The 14,291-nt window shown below is 49.1% G+C and overlaps 1 protein-coding gene across 3 annotated transcripts in view; it reads right to left on the bottom strand.

The window, feature by feature from the left end:
- The window catches only part of Asap2 (ArfGAP with SH3 domain, ankyrin repeat and PH domain 2), a 155,909-nt gene that overhangs the window by 72,085 nt on the left and 69,533 nt on the right, over positions 1 to 14,291 (bottom strand). For 2 of the 3 annotated variants that reach the window (XM_048439776.3, XM_048439778.3), the window contains exon 3: positions 7,108 to 7,253. In XM_048439776.3, the coding sequence (XP_048295733.3) occupies positions 7,108 to 7,253 (146 nt within the window). Of the gene's footprint in view, positions 1 to 7,107; positions 7,254 to 7,794; positions 7,993 to 14,291 lie in introns of those variants that run through there. The other variant, XM_085690838.2, reaches the window with a different exon arrangement.

Raw genomic sequence — 14,291 nt, 5'->3', positions numbered from 1 at the left:
GCATGGGGATGGGCGCAGCCTCCGGTGGTGGCATGGAGATGGGCGCAGCCTCCGGGGGTGGCATGGGGATGGGCGCAGCCTCCGGGGGTGGCATGGGGGTGGGCGCAGTCTCCGGGGGTGGCAAGGGAAGAAATGGGGTAGAGAAGGGCTAGGAGATGAAGACAACTGAGACACACTGAGCCTAGGAATCGGGCTTGATAGTGAGGAGAGCTGCCCGTAATGTCCTGGTGGAGCCCCCATGAGCCGTAAGGGAAGCACGGGGGCACGGGCTCCTCAGAGTCACTTTTATCTGGAGAGGAGGAAAATTTTTGTTGAGCAGGGCTTGTGAAACTGGCTTCAAAACACGAGCAGAACTCTATCTTCCTACAGGACCAGAGAGTCGTGTGCCCAGGTAACCAGCGGGCACAGACGGTGGACTGAGATGCTGATGTAGACACAAGCAGCCATGGCAGCAGAGGGAACCGCCCTGTCAGCTGCTGCAAAGTGAAGCTTGGGCGCCAGGCCTGCCGAAGGAGTCTGGGCTCTATTTACGGAGTTTCCTTCTTGGCATTAGAGAAAGTTGACTGAAATAATAAACTACTGGTTTCTTCTTCATCTTTTTTTTTTTCCTAACCAAAATTAAGTTATAGTAACAGAGGCTAAAAGCAGAGCAGTATTGACTTGAGCTGGGGACACAAGATCCTTAGAGAACAAGGAAAATGGGGGGGGGGGGTGTCCATAAACCTGAGGCCTGGCAAGGGGCCCGGCTTCAGGGAAGGTTCCAGAAAGCACAAACTCATTTATACAGGTGGTTCTTACGAGGTGGGTAATATACCTTGAAAAGGCTTTTAAGTTGCCTTCTGAAAGAAGCAATTGGGCTAAAGGGGTAATTAGGAACACCACATTCTGTTCTTGTAGAGCACCGGATTTAACTTCAGCTCCCTCCAGGAGGAGCCACTCACGCCCTGGTTTGGTTTGTTTACAAACAGACATTCATAAACACACACACATACACACACACACACACACACACACACACACACACACCACTAAAATAAACCTTAAAAATCAAAATCGAAAAGGAACTGTAGAAATATAACAGAGCCTCCGTTAGAGGCTTCACTAGGGGGTCCCCCTGCTCCCCCTGCTCCCCCTGAGCCTCAGTGTGAGTTGGCAGCAAGACCAAGTCCGAGGCCTCTGCGGCATGTACTCAGGCTAATGGTGAACCGAGAAACTCCTGGACAGGAAAGCCAACACGGTGACGACATCTTTCTTCTTAGGACCCAGGGAGCTTGTGATAAGATCAACAGCCAACCTCCTTTTGGTACTGACAACTCTTGAGACTGCAGGGACAGATCTGCGGATGGAATCTCCCGCCCCAAAAGTCCCCTTTCCGTCCCTGGGATACCCCGATGTGCTTGGGCGCACCATCTCCACTCCCGAGAGACCTCTTTTATCATTCTCATCGATGGACAACCTGCTTCTGGAGAGACCTATCTCCTCTCTCTCTTATAGTCTTCACACAGCCTCGATCAACCCTGATCTTACACAGGCAGCTGTTAAACACTCCACCGCCAAGTTTTGCTGGGCAGAAATGAACACCCTGGCCCTAACACTGAGGCAAGGAATAACTTAACCTCAGGCGACCACATTTGTCTCCACTGTAAACTAGCCTTGTAAAATGCCGTGGGAGCAGCAAGCACTCCTAAGTACAATGGTCACTTCATCAAGCCTGTAACAACTGTGAGCCAACACACAAGCTTTTAAAATTGCATCTTTCCCTCCTTCCGTCTTCCAGTCTTTCTGGAGTTCATTTGGACAAGATGAGTCAACTGAAGGCAAAAGTCTATAATCTCCTAAGTACAAATGAAGTTCCTGGGCCAGCAAGACAGAGGCACACGCCAAGCAGAGGCCAGGAACATCCGTTGGGTGGTACTGCACCTGCCAATGCCACCTTCACGTGCTACCCATCCTCACCATTTTACTTTGGAACCTTAAAACTCCCCAACTTTAACTCTCCCCATCTCACTGTGGCCCACAAAGTCTCATCTGCCCCATGCACCACTCCAGAGAGCCACCTCTCTCTCTGGGCCCGAGATCTCAGATCCACGTGCAAGGTGGCGCTAACGGATGGCGTGGCATACTGCCCGACAGAAGGGATGCCAGCTGCCTGTGCCTCTCGTCAGGACTGAGTTTCTGCTGTGGCTCGTGGCCTAACGCACTGGATAGTGGACCATTTCCATCAGCACATAGCTTCAAATGTTTTAAGCAGGCCTACTGAGGGGTAATTAATAGCACAAACCACACACATTTGAAAACGTTAGGCTATGAAATGAAGGTTAGAACACCCATGAAATCATGTCACTATCCAATGTGTCATACCAACCACCTCCCAAAATTGCTTGTGTTCACGCCTGGTCTCCAGGTAGGTTGTTTCTTACCTGCTCCCGTCCTCAAGCAAAAGCTCCCACCGCCCAGCATTTCTCAGAGGTGGAATCTTTAGTTCTAACGTCTCACCATCTGCTCCTTGAGCATGGTTTCTTTGGGATTCATTCCCGCTGATGTATCTATCCATCATCCCTTCCTCCCTAATTACAGTATATAGACACACACGATTCATTTATCCTGCTGTGGATAGATATTCGAGTTGCTTCCAGTCTATTGTTGTCATGTGCGGGACAGGGACTCTTTCAAAGACAGTCAGGGTGTCCTTCTTACAGTGTTTGAGCAGAGTCTGAAGGAGGCAAGGCAGAGAATGAAGAGAGTCTGGTAGAAGAAGATTCTTGGCAGAGAGGATGGCTAACACAAGGGGCCTGGGCAGACGTGCACCCGCCAGGCTCAAGGGTCAGTTCTCCATGTTCCTTCTCAAAGTTGCTTTTCTGAAAGAACAGGCACCTAAGCAGATTTTTTGGGGAAAAGACAATGGCTGGAATATGCCACCAAATGGCACAGGGGCACTTCATCTCATCTAACTGTCACAGCCGTCCTGAGAAAATAAGCCTTGCTCTTCCCACTGAACAGATATGGAAATGGGGTTAGGGCCTTTACCTGGTCCCCAAATCATACGAATAGGAATGGACATAACTGGACCAGGAGTTGTGAAGTCAGAGTTCTTTTCATGGTTTCACAACAGAGTATTTCACACCCCAGCCCCCAACCTCCAGAGTAAGAGGGCTCTCAGCCAGACTTAACACATCTTCAGCATGCTTCCTTAAGACTGGTCCCCTTGCGTGCAAGGAGGCTGTCACATATACACCAAGAAACTTTCTAAGCTATCTGGCCCGCTTTTGTTCTTGATATAGATATGACATTCGCCCAGGCAATGGATGCTGGTGTCCTAGACTATCTAACACACCCCCACACACACGAGGGAGGTGGGGGAATGTTCCTGTCTACATAGGGAAGCCGACTGGGCAGATGCCCTCCATCCTGTCTCTTTGGCAGCAGAGTCACCTTGATAAGTTTATTTCGTTAAAAATGGAGAGAGAAAGCCCCTGCCGATCTTGAGAGTTTAACATAAACTAAAAGACGAAGCCAGCTGCTAAAAACACAGTTGATTTCACACCGCAATAAGAGAGGGACTCTCGGAAGGCTAGTGGCCTGCAAAGCACACGGTAGGTGCTCATAAAAGATAGACGACGTGGAGCTCACTGGCCTATCCAACACCAGCTGTGCACGGCCAAGTGCCAGGCCCTGTCAGGCCCTGTCTCAGCTTTCCTCCCTGTCCCCTCCCACAACAGTATCTGTCTCCCACTTTCTCAGACTTTGTCATGGTGGCACACACTTTTAATCCCAGCATTCAGGAGGCAAAGTAAATGAGGTGGGTCGCCCCTCTGCCCGGCACTACAGCTACTCACTTCTGCTTATCCAATCAGAGCCTAGTGACCTGCTCTGCTCGCGGCTATGGTGTCTTCTAATTCCAGGAAGCTGCACAGAGCAACGAGGATGACCAAGAGGTGCTCGGTGGAACTCCTGGTTCCTCTTTTGGTATAAGAAAATGGAAATTCCTCAGCTCAGGGACACAGTGGCTCTGACACGTAACTCTGCCCTCAGTCCCGCCTCCCCGGCTCCTGTTCTTCAAGTGAAGGCTCAAAGTCTTCACTTGAGCAGGTTCTGTGACTGTGACTTCCCATTCTCAGAGATGAGACATTTCTCTGAAGCTGACCTTGCGGACATCAGTCCCGGTTTGAAGCTTGTCATTAAAAAGTTCCTTCTCTCCATGGAAGTGTTCCTTGGAAAATCTCTCCAGAATTCTCGTGCTCTTCTGAGAAGGGCAAAGAGTCTAAGAAGCCTTACTGCCTTTACAACCTGTTTAATGTCACGGTGTTCGTTCTGGAACCAACTGCTTTCTCCCTGGATTCTGTTCCGACTCTTCAGTCTTGTTAAGGGTGAGAATCTCATGTTGTTAGGAAGAAAATCTCATTTCATATTAAGTCGGCCTTCCCTGGAGCTGGTCCCGCTGCTCTGGAAGCATCCTTCTAGGCCTCCAAACAGGCAGATGGTAATTATTCTTTTGGGAAAGAAGTGAAGCTGAGACTCTCAACTACACTGAAGTGCTTTCTCAAGGTCTGTGGGAGATCAAAGAAGAGTCCAACAACAGGTGACCCAAAACAAGACTTTGAAAGTGTACCCCCCCAAAGAGGAGAGTTCTCCTATCGTCAGCTCAGCTGTGGCTCGGCATTCCTATGGTCGACAGCGTCCACACCATGGCCAGCACTAAGTGAGGCTCACAGACAACTTTTCTCTGTCTTTATTTTTGTTGGAAAATAAGACCAAAGATCGGCACTCCACAAAGTGAAAACTTTGGAAACTTAAAGCAAGCAAGGCATGTGCCCTCAAAGTTCCCAGGGTCAGGTTTCGTGAGTTTACAGGTTGGAACAACCCCAAGAGACCACCTAGGCGCTCAGCGGCATTTTGCGAGCCAGCTTCCAGGGATCCATCTCTTTGCCCCCCATCTTGCCCTCAATGGAATTATGAGTGTACTTTATACATGGATCTTGGGACTCCAAACTCACACCCTCAGCCCCCAGGGTTTTATGGGTTTTGTTTTGTTTTGTTTTTTTGTTTGGTTTTACGAGTCAGGGTTTCTCTGTGTAGCCCTGGCTGTCCTGGAACTCACTCCGTAGACCAGGCTGGCCTCAAACTCAGAGACTAGCCTGTATCTCTGCTATCTGAATACCGAAATTAAAGGGGTATGCCCCCAATGCCTGGCTGCCCCCAGATTTTAATTCTATACTTTCAAACACTAATGGTCTCCCACATTCCGAACTCCTCCAATAACCAGAAACACCCCACCCTCCCAATACATATGCAGGATTTCTTCGGGTCTGCCTGCGATTGTCCTATGCACACAGTTGCTGCAATGTCTTCTTTCGCCCTACACGTCTCCCGCCATGTCCTTTCTCCTGCTTACTCTGATCTCTCGCCCTTGAGGATGCTGCTCTGTGTTCACAAGTCATGCTCTATGATGCTGATTGGCCACTTGGCACTGAGTTCGGGGACCACGGTGACTTTTCCCTAGGGAACCCCACCAGGTCAGCCTCTAGAGAGCTTTACCCTGATCATGCGAAGGAGGCCCTTGCTCCCTTCTGAACCACCTGCTACAGTCTGCCACAACCTCAGGAAAAGCAGGCTCCAAGAGGCAGCGTGCAGCTTGCCACTGTGTGGGACAGGGACAGAGAGGGATAGAGTTTATAATGCCAAGGGGTTCCAGATTCAGTCAAGTTAAAGCAAACTGGCAAACAAGCAGAGAAAACAACCTAAGCATTGTGACAGCTATTTGCTTCTAAGAAAATATTTTCAGGAGAACACAGGAGAGAGACAGCCCTGACAATCCTTTCTCTGCCCTTCCTGTAATAAACTCATATACGGCACTCCCTGCTTCCTGCCCACTGACACAGCCCCGTGGACCAATCACCGTCACCACCGCCTCCGGGAATGAGTTGCTTCTTTGCTCGGCAGAAGCTGAGAGGAGAAATGAAAACATTTGCTGCCTATGACCTCTGCAGAGAGTACGACTGTGGCCTGACCTGGCCTTCTGGAGTCTTTAGAAGATACTGGGGGAGAAAAACAGGAAGGAAATGCTGCAGAGATCTCCAGGGCATACCCCACTTGGGGAAACAAACACCCACCAGGGCAGGATCACAAACCCTCTCGCCTGCTTCTTCAGAATCCTGTTCCCACAGCAGGGACAGCACTGGGCTGCAGGCACAAGAAATGTCTGATCCTTCCCAAGCTATCAAGCAGTGGCCACAGGTGCCCACCCTATGCCACCCAGCCCTCTCTTTCAGTCCTGAAGTACTTTAACTAGCCATGGTATTCCTGTGCTTTGAGTACAGGTTAGCTTGCTTCCTCTGAATTCTATTAGATATGACCAACCTGGATGCCCTCTATCATATGGTGGTTTAAGTAAGAATGGCCCCCACAGGCCCATATATTGAATGCCTGGTCCCCAGTTGGTGGAACTGTTTGGGAAGGATTAAGAGGTGTGGCTTTGTGTGGCATGGAGAGTGTGCTTTGAGGTTTCAAATGTCCCAATTGTTCCCGGTTAGCTCTGTCCCTCTCTGTCTGATGTGGCATGTGGATCTCTCGGCTACTGCTCCAGTGCCATGCCCCATGCTGGCCTGTCTGTTGACATATTCCCCACCATGATGGTCATGGACTCTAACCCGCCGCCGGGGCTGCAAGTCAGCCAGTCCCCAGTGAACCCAATGAACTTTCTTCTATAAGCTGCCTTAGTCATGGAGTCTCTTTGCAGTCACAGGAAAGTATACTAGACACCGATCAGAAGACACCAGTCTTTGGTTTCCAAACCACCAGAAACTAGAGTCAGGGGCCCTGAAGAAGACACGAGACTTTACCCATTCCATCCTGCGCCTGAGTGTTTAAAGTGTCAAGCTAAACTTAAGCCATATTAAAGAAATAAATTCAAACCGTAAACTTTTGCTCCAAATTTACCTAATGTGAATATGCAGAAAGCATAGTTAGCTATCTTAGGCCCTGCAGAAACCAGAGATTATCTCCACAGACGCTCAGAAACGAACCACCCTGGTCGGCTGCCAGGCCATCTTCTCGGGGGCGATATCACAGGCATTTCACACACCATAGCTGCACACGGGGAACACTGACCAGGTTTTTGAAGAGTGCTGTCAACTCCTTGGTGAACACGGAGAACTTCAGAAACGCACTTCCTAAGTCTGGGTCGTCCCTGCATACGCAGTTGCCGCCGAACTTCTCCAGAGCCTGGGTGTACTGCTCCTCATTCTCCACGTGTGCTGCAAGAGCAAGCGGAGGGGCTGTTAGCGGACCTACCCGGCAGTCGGGTCCTGGACCACCAGGTCCTTCTCGGTCACAAACACGTCCCAGGAGTTAAACACAGAGAGTGTCCCCAGACAGACGCTGAAGAAAAGTCAGGTGGCAGGAGCAAAAATATCATTACTAGTCCAAGAGCAAACCACTGGACCCAAGGACGCAGACGTGTCCCATCGGCTGGCTGCCTCATCTGCAGCACACCCCAAGACTCTCAGGCACCCCATCTCCCCACAGCTTCCCAGAATCCTCCTCGGTCTCATCACTGCACTGGTCACTAGTCTAAGAAGGGTCCTAGCCCCTCTTAGAAATGTAGACGATGCCGACCAGCTCCTCCCCCGCTAAAGCTCAGGATACCCAGTCACAGATACATGGTACTATCACCTCCTTACGGAGGGACTACGGTGCTCTTTGAAGTCCAGAACTAAGCCTACAACACGGTGGTCTTCAGTGTCTCTGTTCTGTGCCTCCCCTGCCCAGGATCCTCCCAGCCCAGCCCCCACTCACCCAATCCACTTATTCTTTCTCCATGATGCTCTAAAGACTGTCCTGCGCCCTGGGTGTCTGCGTTTGTACCTCCCTTTTTCCGCTCACATGTCACTGAGACTGTCAAGGAAGTCTGCTCTTACTGGAAGCGTTTAGGAGGCACCATATCCTTGGCCTCCAGTGGCACCTGGGTATTTCTGGGGAGGCTAACGTGGACTAGCAAACACTGGAGGAAATTAAATTCCAATGCCTCAGTCTTTTTATTTTGAAGAGCATTCCAGGGCTGGGGCTGTCGCTCAGAGGCAGAGTGCTTATTTAGCAAGTACAAAGTCCTGAGGTTCAACTCTCAGAGGTGGGGAGGTTCCGGAAAGAGGCCCAGGAATTCTAGATAATTAAATTCTAGACTATTTGAGTAAGCAAATTAAGATATACACTCATGTGCCACACACACACACACACACACACACACACACACACCCATGCACCCTCCTGAAGAGTGTTGGTATCACAAAAGAAGACCCCAGAAGATCTGAGCCCCAGTTCTGTAGGCATCTGTGTGGCTACTAGGTAAGAGAAATCCTCACTAAACCTACTGTATCGGTTTCATGAGGCTTGCTGGGTCCCAGTGTTGGAATATAGAAAGATTCAATGTAGGATAAGGAGACATACGGAGCACAACAGCAGTAACAGTGGCCACAGACATCTAGACAGAGCAAATACATTTCCAACTTCGCTATCCACGGCTAGGATACAGCTAGTGCAGCTGGGACTTAAAGAGATCAAATAAACAATCCCTGGAAACAAAGCTGCACAGCTTCCACCCTAACTGTGTTGTTCCCCGGCCCCTAACTGTGTCCAGTTCCCCGGCCCATTTCTCCCTTCTCCACCACACACGTTTCACATCTAAAAATAGCTTACCTTGGGCCAGCAAGACAGCTCAGCGGGTAACAGTGCTTTCCATGCAAACCTGACAGCCAGGGCTTAATTCGCAGACCCCACATGAAGGTGGAAAGAGAGAACGGATTCCATGGAGTTGCCCTCTGATCTATGTGTGCTGTGGCATGCATGTGCTCACATACAATAATAAATAACTTTTCAAAAATCAAAAATAGTTCACCTTGCTAAGATGAAAAATGCTCAGTTTTTTAGATTTTTAAATTTCATTACACAGGTAGATCAATAATCCCTATGCATAACTATAACTAAATGTATATATATTTATATATATAAATATAAACACATATATTTACATGCACAACTCTAACACATGTGGTGAACTCTGAAGAATAGACTCCTTCCAAACCACATATTGTTGTTTTTGTTTTTGTTTTTTAACTATCTCAAAGTTGTCAGGCAAGACAGGCAGGCCCAGTGTGGTTTTGGCCCAGAACCGATGACCACTGCAGATATCTGGTACTGGCCATTTCCACTGGGCGTGAAAAACAAGAAGCAAATTCAGTTGCTTCCCTGCTCTAGGGTTTGCCTAGAAACCCAGCTCAGGGATGCCCAAAGTGTGTGTGTGTGTGTGTGTGTATTTGTATTGTTGTGTGTGTGGTATGTGTGTCTGCATGTGTGCATGTGTGTGTGGTATCTGTGTTTGTGTGTGTGTTTGCATGTGTGTGTAATGGGCACTTCCGTCGTGGTTCAAATGTGCTGAAGCATCTCACTGTAGACTGTATGCCCCGAATTTCTGTGTCTTCCTGGTATGCCTGGGGCAGTGCCCACTGTGAGAATAGTCAATTCGCCTGTAAGCCTGGTAATTGATTGCTCCAGATCACCCCCAACTTGGAAATTTTCCTACTAAGAACTGAGAGCACTCCAACGCTTTTATCGTTCTTTTGCCAAAAAAACAAACCTTAAAATAGGAACCTAAAATAAATAGCCTGGGAATAAAGTTCCTGGAAAGATCCCAAAATGAATCCATCAGCTTCTATTTACAGAGCCGAAAGCTGTTCTGCGGGACACTCACTCTCTCACCTCCCCGGCTTCAGAGACAGCACATCTTCTGCTCCAGTCCTTGGGATCCTGAGCTGCAGGAACCACCTCGGAATGAGGCTTCATTTCTTCCCAGTTCTCTCTGAATACATTCCTGTCACCACACCTCACTGTGCGGAATCCAATCAATTCAAGAGATGAATGAAATGAACTAGGGTCCACCCACACAGGAATGTATCAGGAAGCCTAAGCACCCACGGACTTTAGAGGCAAGGGTTAGGTTCCTCTTGTGCTCAGCTTACCTAATTGTCATTTTACATATGTATATTAAGGGCCCAAAGAATGTGATTTAAGAAAAAACGACTGGATCTAAAAAGGCAAAGGCAGCTCCTTGCTCCTCCTTAGCGGGGACACACACACACACACACACACACACACACACACACACACACACAGATGAGGAGTCAAGGTGGCACAAAACACTGAGGGTGCAAGCCACCAACAAAGAGCAACAAAAGATGGGGGAGGGGCTGGCCACAGCCAATTAACATCCAGCTGCCTCCATCTTCGATTCTGAGACTGCTTTCATTCATAACGTTTGGCACAGCAACAGGAGAGTGGCGGTACTCTCTTTAGAGAGAGACCAAGGACAAGCATGCTCGTGGGAGCAGGCATAAACGCCTAGGGAAAGAGAGACATTGGCATACACTGCTCCATGCCAGGCACCAAGGTTCCAAGGATGGGTATGAACCACCAAGAGGTGGGAGTTGGGAAGCTCCAGGGAGCCCTGGAGAATTCCACGTGTTTGATTAAAGTCCCTGCCCACACCCGGGCTCTCAACCTGAAACCCCACTACCCCGTCCTGTTCTAAAGATGCTAAGAAAGAACCCTCCCTAGCCCTCCCTTTACAGAGAGCAAGCCAAGGCATGGGGAAGACAGCAAGTGCATCAGGTCACACAGTGAGTGGCCAGTGGCCAGACCGAGCAGACCTCTGGCTCGCTGACTCTCGGCCCAATGCTCTCCCTCCACACCAGGAACTGCTGCCACATTAGCTCAGTTCACACCCCTGCCTTCTGCCCTAGGCTAAAAAAAGGTCACACCCTTCCAGTTAAGCCAACAGCTCAAAATGTCATCATCAAGGAGGAAGAAAATCAGGCTGGCGTTCACCCGCCAACCTGGCCTCAACCTCTGCATCACCCCCAGGGCCATTGTAAGCCTTCACATAAGACAGTAGCCACCTGGAGACTGGCTGAGAAGCTTCCGCTGAGTCGGCACATTCAAGCCACCCAGACAGCTGGTGAGGGGAGCATTCAGGGAGACACTCCACGATACCAGCGCTGTGAGACATTCCCCAGACGACATGATTAATATTATGTGCACGGCATGGTCACATAAAGATATTCCAAAGTGAGGTCATAGCCTCAGCCCAACATGTCTGTCGCCTGGTTTCGGATCTAACCTGGAGCACACAATTTTTAAGGTAAACTCTCTCAGGTGATCTCATTTTCTCACAGGTCATTTCCTATCCCTGGGGAGGGGTGGTTTAAAATTCATTCGAGGGTCAGGCCCAGATGAAGAGCTGAGAAGAACCATCCAGCTGACAACCTGGTGGTCTGTAATAAAGCCTGGGAAAATGCTCACGCCATTTGAGAACCCCGCTTCCAGGAATCCATCTAAAGGGGGAAGCCAAGGTCAGAACTCCTACAGGACAGCACGTGAGGGTGGCTTCGAAAGAACTATTTTTAATTTTTATGTGTGAGAGTGTGTGTGGTGTATGTGATATGTGTGAGAGTGTGTGTGAGTGTATGTGAGGTATAAAGTGAGTGTGTAATATGTGTGGTGTGATGTGTGTGTATGGTATGTGTGTGATAACGTATGATTGTATGCGTGTGTGATGTTTACATATGTGATATGAATGTGTGATGTGTGTGATATATGTGATTGTGTTGTGTGATATGTGAGTATGTATGAGTGTGTGATGTGTAAATGCGGTATTGTGATATGTGTGATTGTATGCATGTGCATGATGTGTGTGGTGCTTATGTGTGTGATATGAGTGTGTTTGATTGTGTGTTATGATATATGTGATTGTGTTGTGTGATATGTGAGATGTGTATGATGTGAGTGTGTGTGGTGTGTACATGTGTGATATGAGTGTGTGATGTGTGTGTGTGTGATGTGTGCATGAGTCCACATGAAGACAGGAAGAGTATGCTGGATTCCCTGGAGCAGGTACTTGTGGAGGTCCAGCTGTGGGTGCTAGAAACTAAGTAAGTCCTCTATGAGAACAGTATGCGGTCTTAACCACTGAGTGGTGTGGGAGGGAGGTCCTTCTGTCTATGTGTTGTTTTTATTGGTTAATAAATAAAGAACTGCTTTGAGCCCATGCTAGGACAGAACAGAACTAGGCGGGGAAAACAAAACTGGGAGGGAGATGGCGGAATGGAGCTGCCAGAGATATGCTGGGAACATTATCTGGTAAGTCAATGCCACGTGGCGATACACAGATTAACAGAAATGGGTGGAACTAATATAAGAGTTAGCCAATAAGAAGCAAGAGCTAATGGGCCAAGCAGTGATTTAATTAATATAGTTTCTATGTGATTATTTCGGTTCTGGGCGGCTGGGACGAACGAGCAGCTCACCTGCAACAACTGAGGCCATTTCTCCAGGCCTGGGGTCAGTTTTTTAAATCAGCACATAGGAATGGAGGGCAGAAAACCCAATTTGAAAAAGGGTAGATGATAAAATTATACATTTGGCCTCAATTTCAAAATATAAGATACAGGATGGAGGATGAAGCAAAAGCAACAACTGCTAACCATGGCGGCTAGAAAAGCGAGTGCTCAACGTGCTGCAGCCCTCTGCTCAGCAGGCAGCAGACCCCACACTTCCTGGAATACGCCTGTGTGCAGTCCTAGAGGTGAGGAAATGAACCAACCACGATGCCTGTACAGCTTCTAAGTCAGGGAGGCTCAGGGCAAGCACCCATCCAACCTTATTCCTGTTCCTGCACACCGGGCGAGCTGGCTGTGCTCACAACCGGACTTTCTAAGCCAAGCTTAGGCAACCCCATAATCAGTAAACAACACAAAGAAGCCACCATCGGCTGCAATGGCTGGATCACTGTGGCTCTCCACGCTCGTGTTACCATGGTAGGAACTGGAGAGACGGCTCTGTGGTTAAAGAGCATGGCTCCTCTTCCAGAGGATCTGGGTTCATATCCTGGTGCCCACACGGCGCTCACAATAGTCTGTAACTGTAGTTTCAGGCAATCACTGCACACATGCGGTGCACAGACACACAGGCAGGCAAACACCATAAACATAAAATAAAATATTTTTTAAAAGTTCACTGTAGTCTGTCATTCTCTCCCAGAACTTTCCCTGGAAGAGACAACATGAACAAGGAGGCAGTGTGTCTCCTCTGGCAAGACTGGCTTCATTCAGGGGGACACCCCTTCCCAACCCTGCACTTTCTCCAATCCCTGGAGCCCTTTCCACTTCAGAGCTCCTACAAAGGCTACTGCTCCCAACAGATGCTGCCCTGGTAGGTACTGAATCTGGCTGTGGCCAACACAGATCTCTGCCGGTGGAGTTCCAGGGCCAAGGCATGGGCTGACCCCTGCCTGAGATCCTGGGTAAAACCCCTTATCCTGTACAGACAGGACAGAGGCAGCTCAGAGGCAATGTGAACAGTTGAACATAACCCATTACCTCTTCCAAACTCCTACTGCTCACCGCTCACTGGAGTCAAGCGAAAATGCAGGGCTGACAGATCTGTACAATCCGTGACCTGTTCGTCATGTTGCTGGTTTCTGTCCCTTTAGAACACAGGCTCTGGGTACCGAAAGCACCAAATCCACGCGTGCTTTCATTCTGTACGCCCTAAGCACCCATCATCTAAGAGGATAAATCCCAGTCAAGTGGGAAGCCTGTGATGCTAATAAGTAAAGATTCCTGTAACAAGCCTCACCCTTGCCTCGACCAGAGGAAAAGGCTCAACTCAGTCTATTTCGCACAAACACAAAGGCTGGAACACAGCCTGGGCAGAGGCAGCGACCAATGGAGGGCCTCCTGGGACCAGATAATGAAGTGTTTTCCCCTAGGTAATGGAAAGAACTGGAAGGTAATTTAAAGGGTCATAAAACCTGTGTTAAGAAGATAAATGAGGGGTGGTTGTGACTGTGTGTAACTGAGGGGTGTCCTAGGAATGAGGGGTGGCCGTGACTGTGTATATGTGGGGGGTGTCCTAGGAATGAGGGGTGGCTGTGACTGTGTATATGTGTGGGGGGGTGTCCTAGGAATGAGGGGTGGCTGTGACTGTGTATATGGTGGGGTCCTAGGAATGAGGGGTGGCTGTGGCTGTGACTGTGTGTATGTGGGGGTCCTAGGAATGAGGGGTGGCTGTGACTGTGTGTATGTGGGGGGGGGCGTCTAGAAAGATGGCTCAGGTAAGTGCGATTGCTCTACAGGTACAAGGACCTAAGTTCAAATCCTCTGCATCCTTGTAAAAAACCAGGTATGGCCATGCATGCGGGCAGCCCCACTACCAGGAGGCAGAGATAGGTGGAATCCACACCC

This window comes from Myodes glareolus, chromosome 6, assembly GCF_982192425.1.
Source record: "Myodes glareolus chromosome 6, mMyoGla1.1, whole genome shotgun sequence".
NCBI classification, from domain to species: Eukaryota; Metazoa; Chordata; class Mammalia; order Rodentia; family Cricetidae; genus Myodes; species Myodes glareolus.
The sequence above is the reverse complement of the archived record's forward strand: the minus strand, read 5'-3'. Positions and strand labels throughout refer to the sequence as shown.